At 36.6% G+C, this 17,672-nt stretch overlaps 2 protein-coding genes across 3 annotated transcripts; both read left to right on the top strand.

Moving 5' to 3' along the window:
• Positions 1-3,544: 3,544 nt before the first annotated feature.
• Positions 3,545-15,175, top strand: LOC134649341 (flexible cuticle protein 12-like). Of its 2 annotated transcripts, none has more exons than XM_063504053.1 (3): positions 3,545-3,627; positions 11,839-11,960; positions 14,927-15,175. In XM_063504053.1, exons 1-3 carry the CDS (start codon positions 3,619-3,621, stop codon positions 15,117-15,119), a joined length of 324 nt encoding a protein of 107 aa, XP_063360123.1. In that variant the 5' UTR covers positions 3,545-3,618; the 3' UTR covers positions 15,120-15,175. The 2 variants fall into 2 exon arrangements, with proteins under 2 accessions (XP_063360123.1, XP_063360122.1); XM_063504052.1 differs by lacking the exon at positions 3,545-3,627 and adding an exon at positions 11,044-11,114.
• LOC134649342 (flexible cuticle protein 12-like) lies at positions 3,552-5,086 on the top strand. The gene is made up of 3 exons (XM_063504054.1): positions 3,552-3,627; positions 4,181-4,302; positions 4,820-5,086. The coding sequence occupies exons 1-3, from the start codon at positions 3,619-3,621 to the stop codon at positions 5,010-5,012; spliced, it is 324 nt and encodes a 107-aa protein (XP_063360124.1). The 5' UTR covers positions 3,552-3,618; the 3' UTR covers positions 5,013-5,086.
• Positions 15,176-17,672: the final 2,497 nt, after the last annotated feature.

The following is a 17,672-nucleotide window of genomic DNA, read 5'->3' as shown; positions in this document are numbered from 1 at the left end:
TACCTGCGATTAAAATTTAAATCGCCTTCAAAGTATTTTAGTGCATTTAAAAGTCACGTGACTTAGTTCCGTACATATTATTGAAGTTTTGATTAGTATTATGGAAAATATTGTCACACAATTTTATGACCCCAGACCCCATATGGAGTACTGCTGTCACCTTTGGGCAGGAGCACCTGGATGCCAGCTTGGACCCTTCGACTCAATCCAAAGGCGCGCTGTACGAATCGTCGATGATCCTTTAAGTCTCAGGAGAGACCTTGCCTCCTTATGTGTGTTCTACCGCTTGTACAATGGGCTGTGCTCTGAAGAATTGTTTGACATGATGACAACGGCAGCTTTCTATCACCGCACCGCTCGCCATCGGCAGGGTGTTCATCCACACACCCTAGAACCTAAATGGTCGCGTACTGTGCGGTTTAAGAGGAATTTCCTCCCGCGGACGCTCCGGCTGTGGAATGAGCTCCCTTCCGAGGTTTTCCCGAGGGTCTACGGTATGGGGTTCTTCAAAAAATAGTGTACAGGTTTTTAAAAAAAGGTCGGCAACGCGCATGTAACACCTCTGGAATTGCAGGCGTCCATAGGCTACGGTGACTGCTTACCATCAGGCGGCCCGTATGCTTGTTTGCCACCTATGTGGTATAAAAAAAAATGTATTAAAAAAATAATAATTAATCATAGCTATGCCCGACCATTCGATTTTTACTTTATTATAAGAGTTAGGAGCTCTTAAAAATTTGTACGTAACCTGTTTTTCGCTTCTAACTCTTATAATAATTTAAAAATTGAAAACAAACCAAACGGTCGAGCATAGCTATGTTTAAAATACATCAAATTATGTAAAAATATTTTCAATAATATTAATATCCAGAGAGGAAAATGGGGAATACGTTTATATGGAAAACCGGTTTCAAGGCGGTCGTCCCCTTTCACCTTATGTCATTTTGGGCTATAAACGCGAAAATCGAATTTCGCAAATTGCGGGCATTTTTCTCTGTCACTCTAATTACGCCTTCATTGGAGTAAAAGAGAAAGATCCCCGCAATTTGCGAATTTCGGTTTTCGCGGTAGCCCCTCTGATATCAATGTACATACGTTCGAATTGGCCTGTCTGAGAATGCGCGCGCAGCCTTGCCAAGAATGCGTTGCGCAAAGGCATCCGATAATGAGATGAAATTCCCCAAGATAAAGGTCCTTATTGTTTCCCTTAACTAGTAATTATTTTTTACATTTTTGGGCATACGTTAAGGTTCAGTTCCCTTTTGCTTAAGATAAACACTACCTAGTGTTTAGTACAATAAATGAATCTTTAATACAGATATATGTATCCTGATACGTTCCATCTTGAAATGCCATGCCTTTACATGTGTCAAACATAGACCTGATAGTTCACTTGTGGTGTTATGAGATGTTTTATAGGTTACTTAAAGGTTGCACATCCTACAGTTCATATCTGTGATAGTGATCAGATTGTGCGTATTATATTCACGATCATGCGTACGTATTATTCTATAAGTATGTACTTATATGTATATATGTATATCAGGCGGAAAAACTAGTCGCCTTTGGCAAAGTCTAAAAATATACAAAACTAATCTTAAAATAAATAATTTAAAACTCCCCCTGCGGCATGGTGCTGTAGATGCTGGCAGCATTTCCTCGCTGTATCGCAATACTTACCTGTTCTTTGTGCGAAGAAGCTGTACGATAACATTTTTACATAACATTAATACAAATCTTTCTCCATTTTTAATACGATTATTTATTTCAAAAATGTATGGGTTGCGAACCTTGACACGAAGCTCCAGTCCCTTTTGCAAGGGTCGGACCCCCAAGTGGGCCAGACACCCACTCCCGTGTGACGTAACTGTGACGCAATCATGACGCGGATGACGCCGAATGAATCATTTTGGCGTGACAGCTAAGTGTCAGGTTCAACTGTGTTACGAAAGTTAGCTAATAGGCAGAACTACGAGCGGTACCAGTAATCCATACCATATACCATAAAATACTGTACATTTATAACAAGCGACCCGCCCCGGCTTCGCACGGGTTAACAAATTATACATACACCATCATCAAGAGGATTTGAATCACTCTATCTATTAAAACCACATCAAATTCCGTTGCGTAGTTTTAAAGATCTAAGCATACATAGGGACAGACAGACAGTGGGAAGCGACTTTGTTTTATACTATATAGTGATATGTATATCTAATACATACTGTAATCCTTTTCAGGATTGAAGGGAAACCTCATTAGCTCCGGTTTTCTTAACGCCCGGATTCTAATTGTAATAAACGTCAAAACGTCACTTTTGATCCGATCCATATCGTATCGAGAATTTTTTATGTACAAAATTAGAATCAGGCCGTAAGAATATTCTTAACGCGCCGGCACTGCCCACAACACCGGAACTTGACGCAGCACATACGCAGTGACGCGCGTGTCTATACGTTGTAGTATATAGTAGCTCTACTATGTTGATACTAAATCTACTAAGATGTAGTACTTAATAGTACTAATTAAGTAGCGATTATACTCTGTTTTTATATGCAAATTGTAAAACGCAAAAATTACTTACGTAGATCCTTACTTTTAAAGTTTATTGTCATAAATTATTGCTAAATCAAATTAAAGCTTGTCAAATAACCTTTCATTCATCACTGTTCATTAACGAAATGTAAAACTGCTTAATATGTTAAACAATAATCTAACGAACTCATAAAACGCCTGAGGCTCTAATTAAAATTCATGGAACTAACTATCTTTTGCAACAAGATGGACCTTCCACATATTACATAGGAATTATGGTAAATTTGCTGCTATTGAATCTTGACATCAAAATCTAAAGATATTTTTAGGGTTCCGTACCACAAAAGAAAAAAAAAAACAGGAACCCTTATGGGATCATTCGTGCGTCTGTCTGTCTGTACAACTTTTTTTAACACACTGTTATACCTACAACAATTTATTGCACCTCGGCGGTAGCACGGTCGCATTTTTATCGCTTGTCACCATGCCTGTCAAGTTCTAACAAGTATGTAAGTGCGAAAGTGACGGGCATTGTGACAGGCGATAGAAATAGAACCATGCTACGCCCGCAGTCAAGTTAAGGGACAGGGCATTATTTGGATAACAGTACTACATAGGTACCTACAGAGGTATAAGTATTAGGTAGCGTCTTTTTGGATTTCACGGGCCTATAAATCCCGGTTTTTTGATCGCCCAAAAACAAGATCGCCCAATATTATATTGAGACGACATCTGTCACCGTACCCTCCGTGTTTGATAAATACTATATAAACCGTTTTGGAACATTATGACACGATCAAAACATTTATTAAGCCCTCAAGACAGCAACCTATATCAAGACTTATATAACTTTCTTTATGGAATCATTTACTAAGATCAGTTTATCAACAAGTCTAAACCGAAGGTATTTTCCACGTCCACAACCGGACATGTCACAGAACCTTTAAACCGCCGAAGTTCTAAGTTCAAATGTCAACTCGCGTCCTTGCGATGCGCTTGCGCATATAAATAGCGCATCCCGGCGAGAGATGGCATCAGTCGCTCACTAGCTCTCAAGCCGGGACCACCAAAAAACTCGCCAAAATGAAATCGGTTAGTGGATTTTCGTGTGTTCGGATTGACAATTTCTTTTTAAACAATTCATAGTAACAATTGAACTTATAAATATTTGAACTCAATTTTATTTATAATTAACTTACACTTAACTTCTCTTTTTCTAAGTTCAATAAAATAAAGCAATACCAATATAATTTGCATTGTAACACCGCAATGTAAGTACATTCGGAGGCGAAAGACGACTTTATTAGTATTTTAGCTTAAAATACTTGTAAAGTTGGGCTTCGTTCTACCATAGTTGAATTTAAGGAAAATAAAAAAAAAACACTATCTCGACCTCCATTCCATTATTTTTCAAATTCAACTTTATATTTATTTTATAAGAACTGTATTTATTTAATAAAACACTTAAAATAAAACCATATAAATAAAAAATTTGGCCTAGGTCGTGGTCGCTCGGTAGGGTACCCAGAAGGCTGGCCGCATTGCCTCGCTGGATGGCAATGCTGATCCGCTGGGCAAAATATTGGCCAAATATTTATAAGTATGCTTATTCCAGAAATAAAAACTAAACATTAATTTCTTGCAGTTCATCGTATTCGCCGTGATCGTGGCCGCCGTGGCCGCCGCCCCCCCACGTAGCCCTGACGCTGACGCTCAGGTCCTCCGTTACGACGCTGAGAACATCGGCCTCGATGGCTACCAATACGCGTAAGTCATCCATCTTCATCTCTCGTGTTGTCCCGGCTCATAGGAGCCTAGGGTTCGCTTGGTAACTTTCGAAAGCGACTGCCATCTGAACTTCCAATCCAGGAGGGAAACTAGGCCTTATTGTGACTAGTCCAGTTTGGTCACGATGCTTTTCTTCACCTAAAAGCGACTGGTAAATAGAAAAAGATATATCGTACATAAGTTTCGGAAAAATCATTGAAAGTGGCACGCTATTAGGTACTATGACATATGATCCAACTTAAAAACAAATTAAGTAACTAATAAACGCTGTAAAATGCAGAACAATAAGTGACCCATCTCCAATAACTCTTCTAATATTTGATATTTGATAGGTATTTATTCAGGGATAAATTTACACTTTACAGCATTACAGCTAGGAGCGCCAATGCGCTGTAAAATTAAATATGATAAAGAAAAGCTATAGTAATAAAATTATAAGATATGAATATGATAATAATTATATAATGAATATTACAATATGTAACTTTCTCCACAGGATTGAGACCTCCAACGGCATTTCGCAACAGGAACAAGGCCAGCTCCAAAACGTCGGCACCGAAAACGAGGCCATCTCCGTCCGAGGCTCCTTCTCCTACACCGGCCCCGATGGCGTCGTCTATACCGTCACCTACGTCGCTGACGAGAACGGCTTCCAGCCCCAGGGCGCCCATCTTCCTGTAGCCCCTTAACTAGTCAATCCCCACCCTTCTGTAGCAATGCTGTGATAAGAGCCCGGTTGTTAATAAAGTTTTAGTTTTTTTTTGTTTTAATTTTATGTTGTTGTTTTATTATTTTTGTGTACAGTCAGTTGAAAGCACGTGAGAGCGCCGTCTTCCTTTTTTGTCCTTACCCTATATAAGTTATATAGCTCCGTCCTTTAGCGATTCAGTTTAAGCTTAGTACTATTATTTATTCTGTGGTTTAAGTCCTAAACAAAATCGCAATAAGGTGACAGTCCATTTCCAACCGCAGCTGTATACAACTGTTCATATTACTATGGAAATTGACAGGAACAGCGACGCGTTCAGTACCAGTAGTGCAGCTGCGGTCAGAAATGGAATGTTACCCTTACCGTGAGGTAGGCGCCTATTTTACCTAAAAGAAGCAGGAATTTAGCGTGTCAATTGCGCTGTAGTCGATACAATAACGTGGAATTCATTTGTTCAGTTCTAAAATAGAATTGTCTGAATGAAAAGTGTAAGAAATAGCAAAAATGTTACTATTGTTTTCGTCAATTTGAAATGAAGTTGTTTGAAGAATACCTACTGGTTCTTAAAAGCATCATTGATTGATATGATACAATTAACGAACTAAACGAATTAATAAATATTAATGAGGATGGCAAGCGTCTTTGGAAATTTACATCATACCTATAGAATAATATGTATATATTGGAAATGTAAAAAGCAATGTTAAATTATTGCAGGAAGGCTAGATAATTGCTAAAATATAAGCAATCGCGCCGCGCCTTAAGGTGACAGTCCATTTCCAACCGCAGCTGCACTACTGTTCATTTTACTATGGAAATTGACAGTAACAGCAACGCGTTCAGTACCAGTAGTGCAGCTGCGGTCAGAAATGGAATGTTACCCGTAACGTTTATTTTTACCCAAGTTAAAAGCACCAATAATAATTTTGACGATGTATTCATTTCTGAAAACAACAGAATTAAAAGGGCAAAAGACCTTAAAGACGATGATGTAATTTTAAAAATTTATGACCAATAAAAGCCAAAACAGGATTCCAGATTCAGAAAATCAGGCTAACTCCACAGTCATAAAGATGTAAATATATTAACCTTCTTGTGGTGGGCAGATGTTACATTATCATTTATAATTTCATCCTTGAAATTTGAATTTGACATTTGACTATTTTAGACAAACAAAATCGTTATATTACAAAGTTAAGTTTAGTCATGGTCGAATTAGTTTAATGGGATGTTCTGATGTTTAGTATTCATTAAATTGTCATCAAATAGGGTTAGCAATAATTTATTCATAATGTTATTTAAGTGTGTACAAGTTTATTAAATGTAGGTATTAGACGCAAATTTAATACAAGTGACAAAACATTATAAGTCTTTCTAACTCAATGACACATCATTTAACCCTTAAATGCATGACTTTTTCTTTTTGCTCGAAATTAATACATATATGTATGACATAATTGTTTGCCGATTCTAGGAAAAATAGTAAAAAAAATATAACTTCGATTTTCACTGCGAAATCAGTGTTAGAAGCTGAATTGGCTAAATCATATTTATGTAAATATGTCATTTTCAGTAATAGATATATGATTTTTTTTTACTACCATTAGAAAGGTACACTATTTGTGATATACCTATGATAAAGTTTTTAAATATAAAATAATTACAAACCCCGAAAAATCTGCCCAAAATGACATATTAAAAATCATCAACTTCCAGGTTTTTCCAAGTTTTCCGACATTTCGTCTATAAAAAAATGTAATTTTTATAAATTAAAATACTGCGTAAATTTATGTAATGATTCGGAAAATTTATTAGTTTTACTATTGAAATAGAATTTGTTTAACCCTTAATCTGTGAGCTGTCGAATGCTTTGTAGACATTTGGCAACACTATGCATTTAAGGGTTAAGTCATTCATTACGCTTGTGCGTTTATTTATTGATGTGTTTTTATTAAGCTCCTCAGGTATTATTCTTTTCCTAGACCTACCTAGAGGTACCTTTGAAATATTAGGGAAAGAAGATGAAAAAATTTTCTTCTTTACCAATAGTAGAGTACTTTACGAGGAATTTATAGTATTACCATTAAAACAAGTTTGAATTGATTAAACTCTTCGTTTTCCCTCTACATAGAGTTACTACATATAAAGTGACGTGTTATTCGAGGTTTTCCTTGAAAATAGTTATACTGGAAAATGTGCAAGATGCAGGAAGTTACCAAAAAGTTCGATAAATTCTCGGAAATTTTACAGGGAACAAAGGAAATTTTCATTTTCTGAATGGAAAATTTTGATTCCCATACAAAAATATGACAAGGTTCCGAAATTTTACCATGTGGAAATTTCGCCATTTTGGAACGTTTCCGATGGCACATCGTTTGACACCAATGTCTGTCTGTGGCATCGTAACTCTCAATTTCAATACAGTTTCTTTTTACGTGAAAGCGAGGTTTTTTGCGGTTTCTGAGTCTTAGCTATATTTGATAAAAATCGATCCATCAGTTTGAAGAGTATTAACTCTTTTCCAAAGTGATGTTACCTAAGGCATTTTTGGCATAACCTAGTTTTTTTAATCTTTTGAGTTGCGTGTGTGGTTTTTAAATTTAATTTAATAGTTTTTTTTTTACAACCAAACTTTCAAACTAAAACTGGACTTCAAGAGGTATTTAAAATCTTAATGTTTAGTCTAAAGCGCCTAAACAAGCGTTCAAACGAAAGTAACTTTCAAAAGAAGTATCCTTAAACATATTTTTTTAAGTTAATGAACTGAAATTATAAATGTATCGAATTACAAAGTTACCTGTATAGATATACTCTTTGAACATCGCCCGATATCCGCTACTGAATTGTATCCACAGGCATTCGATCAAATCCATCTTCGTTCAACCTTTACCGAACTAACCCAATGACATTCACCTTGTTACGTAAGTGTGCGCATCTTTTAACGATCCATTCTGTCAAAAATGTCGTAACTCACGTCTTTTATCGATTAAATTTCAATTTTATGTGTATGGAATAGGATTCAATTTTGAATAAGCGACGCACGCGCAACTTATGACCCCGCTCGGAAGAAGAATGTTCTAACTCATGCCTAATTTTGCATTCATTTTCAATCCTATTTTATTAGAGTTAGGGTACAATTATGAATAAATAGTGTTGAGTTGACCATAAGTTACTGATTGTTAGTGTTTTATGGAATTGACAGATCGAAAGTTCATTTCTCACAGTCAATACGGCTGTGAGATGCAAATTGCAAAAAATTTAGCTTTAAGTACAATTTTTTTGTATGAAACAGTTTTTTGGTAATAATTATTTTTGGGGTTTTGATTATACAAGTTTAGTAACTATGTAATTGAAATAATATATCGCACTTGTTTGTGTCAAATTGTCACTCTTTTATTGGTTTGTATGTACGTAATGGCAATGGCACTATGTAGAATTTATGGCCAGTATTCATTTTTAGATTAACCTAGGTAGAGTCTGTGCGAAAAGAGAAGAGTCGTGAAATGTAGGGGAGCCAATACATTCTACGACTCTTCTCTTTCCGAACAGACCCTATGTAATATATATGAGGCGTAATGCTCCAGGGTCTAGTTATTAAATAAAAAATCTCGTTCTATTTGCACCAAAGTGCTTTTGTTTTGTGACAAATTTTATTATTGGCTAGGTAGGTACAAATATATTTAAGATTAGTTTTATAGATTTCTGAAATTAATCGGGATAAACAAATAATGCGGCCTGTACAAATGTTATTCCAAACATAGTATTATCTGTGTCCAGTCCCATTGCGTAAGTGACATTTCCTGTTTAGGTATTGGAATCTTATAAATTCATTTGTTTTCCACACTGTCCTCTCCAGTTACGTATAGTTACGTAACTGACATTTTGCGAAGACGCGCCCGCCCGTTTAACAACTGGTTATGTTGATTAAGGAGTTAAGGAGCGACCCATTTTAATTTTAAGCTATAACTATAATTTATAGAGCGAACAGAAAATAGCCATGTATATTTATAACCATGGTTATATTTGTATATGATTTGATGACTAAGTTAATAATATAATTTTATTAAATAAGGTGTTTAGTTACATATATGTTGTTAAATATGTTATCTACGTGAAGCAAGCAAGGAAGCCAAGAACTTCATACAAAAATGTAGGTAATAATCTTAATATTAATACCTACATTTTTGTATGAAGTTCTTTGCTTTCTTGAAAGCTTTCTGCCTGTCTATCTACATTTAGTGTTAGTGTCAAATCAGTTCATGATACTTTGTGGCAACATTGTATAGGTACTTACCAAATCTGGCATTGTTGCCACATAGACTCGTCACGTGTTATCCGATAAATATCAGAATTTAAATGTTAGGTATCGGTGTCATTGTACTAAAAAAAGCACTTTGTTGTTGAATAATTATTTTGTATATTATATTTTTTGGTATAAAAGATATGAAATACATCACTTATAATTAAGTCAGAAGTCAAATAGCGTATAGGCATTTTAGTAGATATCGAATCTAAAGTAGTATTTTATTACAACCTAATAAAACCTGTTATAATGAATTCCGTAGGCTGTTAATCGTAGGTTTCATCTTTATATTCAAATATTTTGACATTGACACAAAAATATATTAATATATTTTAATATACCTACAACATTAGTGTTTAATATTAACATAAAAAAAAATTATACAATTTTGAATAAAGGTACCTAAAGTAAGAAAAATTCGCTTGGTAGCTGATCTATATTTTTCCTTCATGTAATTAAAAAAATATATAGGTATGTCCCATAGTTTTTAATTCGCTGACATAAGAGCTGTGGGACATATTTTGAGTAGGTATGCTGAGTGCACCCATATTTTTACACTTGACTGTACCTACAAGCAGTGAAAAAATACCTACATGAAAACAATTAAAATAATTCAAATTTAATCAAAAATGTCCGCAAAGTAAAAGTGATGCGCCGAATGCTCCCGCGCAGCCGGTTACGTCGCAACTTGAATGCCAAGGTCGGTCAGGGCAGGTGACAGTGACGAATATTAGAATTAAAATGAGATTTTTTCATAAGGCTTGGGCTTATGTAATAAGATTTTTGTCAAAAATCATTTTTGAAACAAGCTTTTATTTAACAGGCAATTAATAGTACTCACCGAGACTATTATAACAAACTTAAACACAATTAGGTTGCGTTGTTTTATCACAGAGTTCCTATGGCCTCCTGTGTCCTTCATCAGATCAGCTCGATGGTACCGGATAATAGATTTGACTCGAACATACACACGAACAATAATAGGCCTTTACCATCTGTGTCAGATGTTTAAGCAGCACCTTTAATAAAAGCTTACAGTTAAAAAATGCAACATATGATCTAGTTTAGGTGTACCGTTTAAATAAAATAAGAACAACATTAAACTCGCTGATTTTTGGTTTAATTGGTAGTAATTAGATAGATAACAATGAAATGTCATTAGACATGCGTACACTCTGTAATTAGGTATTGCTTTGCTTAGGGATAGGTACAGACAAACGTGTTCCGAAGCAGTCGCTTAGCTGTGTATGTATGTAGCTTATATTATCGTAGTACATGACTAGAGTTATGTATGTTGTGTGGGAAACCACCGTTACTATTAAATTTCAAGTGTAAAGTGTTTAACTTAAGTTCCACTTTTTAACATCTGTATGTTCTCAGTGTTCCCGGTACCTATGCCTATGCCTATAATCCTTGTATTAAATATGCTAATTTATTAAAAACACTTCGTTATATTATGTTTCGTTAATTTAAATATAAAAGAAGCAAAATAAATTGCATGCATCTCATAAATCGACATAAAAATGATTTAAGACATTTTTTTCTACTTATAATAATTATAATTAAATTATTCACATCTATTCCAAAAGTAACAATTTTTTTTTGCAATCTTTCCCCATTTATACTATTCATAGATACATTACCAAGGTCACATCACGCGTCCTTGCGGTGCGCAGACGCATATAAAAGTCGCGTCCTGCCGACAAATGGCATCAGTCGATGGCTAGCACTTCCCGAGTTAGGACCACCCAAACACATCAATTAGCAAAAATGAAATCGGTTAGTGAAATAACTTTTTTTTAAATTTAGTTAAATGAATATTTAAATTCATAGTGTACCAAATTTTTCAAATAACATAATTAAACATGACTTTTATTCCATTTAATTATACGGTGTGTGGTGTAATTGTAAGAGAAATAGGAACAGGTTGCTATAATTTCAATTGGTGATAGTGATATTATTTAAACAAAAAATAGGTATATATACCTACACTAAAATCAAGTCAGTCTTGTATATTCATAATTTACATGTCAGTTATGTTCTGGTTATATTATCCTTTATAACATATGTAACGGTGTGTCCTTCCTACAGGTGGATATTAATAATTTTAGTGGCTTGATTATATCCATTTATCTAAAAAAACAGTGACAAAAATGTGACCTTAACCTGCTCTGAACTCTTACCTAATATCAAATACTACAAAACTTTAAAATAAAAGATCAGGTGGAAGGAAAGGAAAGGAAAATCCGGGGCAAGTGTAATCGAGTGTATGGAAGTAACATAACCTTGCATCGGAAAACTAACCTGTATTATTCACATTATTCTTGACAAAGTGATTTTAGTCATCATTTCAGCGTTTGGTAACAAGCTTACACACGTTATTTTCTATCGCCTTTCGTGTTATTCGTATACAGACAGTGATAGAGGCAAAATAAAATTGGAATTTTCAAGGTGGACACTTTGACCTTATTTACAACACATTTAACATTGTTCTTGGTTACAGTTCGTCGTATTCGCCCTGATCGTCGCGGCCGTCGCCGCCGCCCCACAGCGCAGCCCGGACGCTGATGCGCAGGTCCTCAAATACGACGCTGAGAACATCGGCGTTGATGGCTACCGATATGCGTTAGTACACATTCATTGCATTACATCACATATAAGTCCGACAAGAAATTGTAGAAAATGATTGAGGGCGTCACTTCCTACGTAACTGTCAAAATTTTGACTTAAAATGCTTAAAAAAAATGGCAACAATTTAGTAGGGATTTTTTTTAGTTCCATTTTATTTTATTTATACCATTTGATGTCGCACTCCGTACTATTTCTACTATTTTATGTCGAACATTTTGTACAGCATTAAATAATTTTGCAAAAAAAGTATAATATCAAAAATAATGAACAATGCGAAATAATAATACAAACTTCGGAAGATTGCGGGTCACTTCTGGATGAGATAAGCTCAGGACCGGGATAGGTGGCGCACTCGAAGAGAGGCCTATGCTCAGCAGTGGGCGATAAAACGCTGATATGAAAACTAGGAACATGTCAAATAATCAAGTAACATCTCATAATGATTAAAATTAAATTGAGATTCAAATTAAAATGTCTTAAAATCCATGAACTCTTTCAACCTATTCTCCGAGGAAAGATCCAGGGGAAAAGATCATCCGAACGAAGCTTAACTCATGGCTTAAAAATCTCCAAACATGATTCAAACAGAGCACACGCTCATTATTCCGCGCGGCTGCGTCTAAAGTAGAGCTCCCGATACACGTGTTACACGCTGACACGGGTACCCGTGTTCTTAAGCCCGGCGGTATTAAGAACCCGAACTACACGAACCCGCCCGGATTCGGAAACGTTTACCCGTGTACCCGTGTATTTCGTGTACCCGTGTACACGGGTACCCGTGTACACGGATCTTATTTACCCGCGGGTTCGACCCTTCACTCTCGTGTTGGGTAGATTCGTGCTTGAAGACATACGATTGAATTGGAAAATTCGATTACTTTGCAGTTTTACCGGATTGATTGGTAATGTCTAATAGGTAGGTACACTTTGTTTCAATAATTCATATTTTTAGCTTTACTCTAAATAATATTAAAATTAACAATAGGTATCTTAGTATCCGTTGATTTCATTGATAGCTCGTTTTCTTCATTGTAGTTTTTTGATAATAAAAGTAAACCTAAATGATAATCTAATACAAAAGTAGTATGCTTACTGAAACTACCACGAACGTATATGTCATTATTTTCCTTTGTAGCGCGAGGGTGGGCAATTCTGATGCATGAACAAAGCAGTATAATAATACTATCAAGACCCGAGACATAAGTATAATAATACTAATAATATAGCCATTGATTTCCATGCAAATTTACATTTAGTCGTTTTTTCCTTTACATGGCCCCGCTTTGGGTAAAGGCCTCCTCCATTTGTTTCCTTTTTATTATTCTGTCTTGTGCTTTAAGCTTCCAGTCTCTACCAGCAATTCTTTGGATTTCGTCAATCCAGCGGTCTTTGGGTCTCCCTTTGCCTCTTTTTTTCCCGATAGGGCCCGCCCATTCAGTTATCCGTTTTGTCCCTCTTCTGTCTGTGATGCGAGCTACGTGTCTCGCCCATGTCCATTTCAGCTGTAGAGCGTGTTGTCCTGCGTCTATTAATTTAGTTTTCTCGCGAATGTTTTCGCTATTACATCTGTCACTGAGCTTAATGCCCAGGTTACTTCGTTCAATAGCTCGCTGATATGAACGTATTTTTGTTTTTATTATGTCCTTTGTGAAGAACCATGTTTGTGCACCGTAAGATAGACAAGGCAATAAGCACGCATCTCTGACCTTTTTACAAACATAAGTAGGTACTAGGTAACCTAAAAGCCCTCTTACATCGATTAGCGTGATTGATCAATTCGCCGCCGCTCCAGTGTATTTACAATCGTGCTGATAAATAAACTGTGTTGTTTTATCTAAATGTTGAATAGCGTGAAGAAAATGTACAAGAATTCATACATACAGTTCATCACAAAAAGGGTTTAAGTATTTAAAATGGCCATATGGTATGCAATAAACAAAGTGCAGGTGTTTCATTCAATATACCGTGTTGTTTTTACAATATGAATTGGTGCTTTTGGTGTTATCTCTTTGTGACAAGCTTAACACGTCTGCAAAAAATACAACTAATCATTCAGGTAGAATTATCTCATTGTTTTGTTGCAACGCGGCACTAAAGAGCATTTTGCTAATGACAAAGACAGCAAGAAATGAATAATATCTGTGCCTAAGATTTATAAAGTATCTCATCACGTACGGTATGGTCTTTATTTTATCTATGCATGTTATTCTACGTCTACGACGATAAAGAACTAAACCGCAAGTACATGTTTTTTGTGTAGCTACCTAATTATTACTTGAATAACGAGTTATTTTGTATAGGGGCTGTTCATAAATTACGTCATCGATTTTTGACGTTTTTTGACCCCCCTCCCCCTAAAATCATCCAAAAAACATGCTTCGAATGACCCCGTTTCCTTCTACATCATCCGATGTCCAGACCCCCCCCCCCCTCAATTTTAAATGACGTAATTTATGAATATCCCCATATCTTAAATGATGACAAAGGCAATACAAAATTAATTAAATTAGTATAATACATATCAATAACATTGAAAATCCGATAAAACTGATCGGATTCGATTCCAGTCGGAGCTCCTGATCCTGAATCTTTGTTTTATTTAAAGCTCTATACATTACTTCAATCTCCGCTACACGCCAAGACGGGTTAGGCCCGCGTGTATTTATGTTCCGTTCACCGTTCACCGTGTACACGGGTACACGGGTACACGGATACACGGATCTTAATTACACGGGTACCCGACTACACGTGTAGAACGGGTCAGAAAACCGTGTACGTGTAGTTTGGAAACGGGTACCGAACACGTGTACACGAAACACGGACACGACCGCGAGCCCTGGTCTAAAGTCCGTAAAGCCATGATAGCCAACCTCTGGTAGGAGATGGCACTGGAAGAAGAAGATAATCTAAGACGTTTCAGATTACTAATGAAATTCTAATGATTCACTCTTTTTTTACAGTTACGAGACCTCCAACGGCATCAAGTCAGAGGAGCAAGGGCAGCTTACAAACCCCGGCGCCGAGAACGAGGCCATCGTAGTCCGCGGCTCCTACGCCTACACCGGCCCCGATGGCGTCGTCTATACCGTCACCTACGTCGCTGACGAGAACGGCTTCCAGCCTCAGGGCTCCCATCTTCCAGTAGCCCCTTGAATTACCCAATGACCTGCTCAATCTAGTCCTGTTTTAAATAAAGTTTTAGTTCGTTTGTTTTCATTTTAAGTTGTAGTTTTATTGTTTACTAGCGACCAGCCAGTCGCTGCAAAAAGCGTCGAGGTAATCTCGCCATCTCTTTTTTGGTCAGCCTCGACTGGCGGGAGCATGCACCAAGCCGTGATGAGTGGTGGAAGAAAGGGGAGGTCTTTACTCAGCAGTGGGAAACAAGATAGGCTATTAAAAGAATACTAGCGACACCCGCCCCGGCTTCGCACGGGTTACAAAAGCCTTAACAAATTATACATTTGAACCTTCCTCAAGAATCACTCCATTGATAAGTGAAAAGGGCATGAAAATCTGTTCAGTAGTTTTTGAGTTTATTGCAAACGTACAGACAGCCAGATGCACATGGGGACTTTGTTTTATAAGGTGTAGTGATGCAGGTTTTTATTTTTCATAATCTGAGAAAAACTACTATGATGAAACGAGCGAAAGACACGTCTGTTCGTTTATCCCCTATCCTCATGACGACCAGGTTTCAATATTTAACTCTATCAATTTGGCAGAGTCCATTTTTTTTATTGTTTTTTTATTTATTTATTTCCAAAAGAGACAGCCTGTAACGTGGGAATCTTAGAGAAATTGTAAGTTGTAACACATTTAGGTAGTGCGGTTGAGCCTCTGTCTCCCGAACTAGGTCCAAGCCTGTGACTCGGGGGTCAGTGAGTCTCCTAGGTGTGAGCTCTCAATGCGGTAACAATAGTATCAACAATATAAAGTCTTAGACAGGAATATAAAGCAAATGACAAAAAAAGGTAATATACAAATAAAAAACAAATAATTTAAACATAATTGGGTCCTATGTGTATTGTGTAGGACGCGGGTCGTCAGGAGGCGATAGCCAGAATTAAAAGCGTTTCCCTGGATATCGCACAACTGATAATCACATTTTTTTCTCAAAGAAACGAAGTAGACTAGAGTAAAGACTGCATCGCTAGTTGTAATTATGATTGGAAATTACCTAAAAAAATTAAGTAATAAAAGAACTACACAGACAGGGAAACACCTGTGTATGCATATTTCCTCGATCTGTTAAAGGCCTTCGACTAGGTAGGTATGCTACGATAAACTTTGGCAGAAACTGTATGTGGAATGCGCGCCTACCCAGTGAGTTGGTTGAATTATTTAAATACTGGTACAACTATCAGAGAAATATTGTCAGGTAGACTCATAATTCGCTGAATTCGCTGTCAGTCCCATCATACAGGCTGGAATGCGGTGTGCGGCGGACGGACTGCAGAGTCGCACCAGAAGGGTTCCTATTGTTCCTATTTTGTGTACGGAACTCTAATAACTTTTGCTTTGATTTTTAATACCTACACCTTAAAGTTATTCTAAGACGCAATGAATTGCGAATTTTGTTAAGTTTAAGGCGTGACAAGCAACTACAATCACATTGATAATGGCGTACCTACATTTGCTTTTGTACAAAAAATAGGAAGTCTAAAGACTTCATAATTTAAAACGGTTATTGAATAAAATTATTCAATAACCGTCCGAGCTTATTCCACCGTCCCCATTCTACCATCGGACTTTTAGACGCACGGCCGGTTTCCATCCTTACTTGGTAGATATTCCACGAATCCGCACGAAGCGCTTTGCTTCCTCTTTCCTTATGCGCACTGCCAAGGAATGGAATTCCTTGCCGGCGTCTATATTTCCGAGCTCATATAACCCGGCAACCTTCAAATCAAGGGTGAACAGGCACAACACCTTCTGGGCAGACTCGCTCCATCGTAGGCCAAGTCTTCGCCCCGGCTAGTCTGTGGCCATGAGTAAGCCCATTTTTAATAAAAAAAAAAAAAAAATATTATGGAAACGGTGACAATCGTTTGAGGAGTACAATCTATGTTTTAATTATTTGCTCGTGTAACAGGCCACACCCAGTATGTACATTGGCGTTCAAAAGTGGATGGACATGTTCCAACCGTAATATTAAGGACCTAAGGCATTACGGTCGACATCTAGCCATGCACTTTTGAACGCCACTGTACCTACATATAACATTCAAAACAATATATGTCAATTGTCAATTATTCAATTAAATTATTATATTTCACAAAACGCTGCGAGAAAAACGCACCCTCGTAGCGCTTGACCGGTTTTACGCTGCTTTTAAGCTTTTCTGAATGTCAAGGCCGTTCATCATGTGACATAATGAATTAAAATAAGAAGATAGGTAGTCATGATGAGATCCATTTGTAAGGAACATTATTTTGAATAGTAGTAGTAGTAGTAGTAAAACACTTTATTGTACAAAAAGAAACATGAAACATGAAAAACACACAATTTGTACAAAGGCGAACTTATCCGTTTTATGGATCTCTTCCAGAATATATGTATATACACAAACAAACAACAACAAACAAACAAACAACAAATTGATCCCCGACTACAATAAAATAAATTATAAAACAGTCCCATTTAAATTGATAGTGTTGTTGCTGTTATCTTATCTTATCTTATGTTGTTCGGGGGCTCTTGTGGATA

This window comes from Cydia amplana, chromosome 7 (genome assembly GCF_948474715.1).
Source record: "Cydia amplana chromosome 7, ilCydAmpl1.1, whole genome shotgun sequence".
NCBI lineage: Eukaryota > Metazoa > Arthropoda > Insecta > Lepidoptera > Tortricidae > Cydia > Cydia amplana.
The sequence above is the reverse complement of the archived record's forward strand: the minus strand, read 5'-3'. Positions and strand labels throughout refer to the sequence as shown.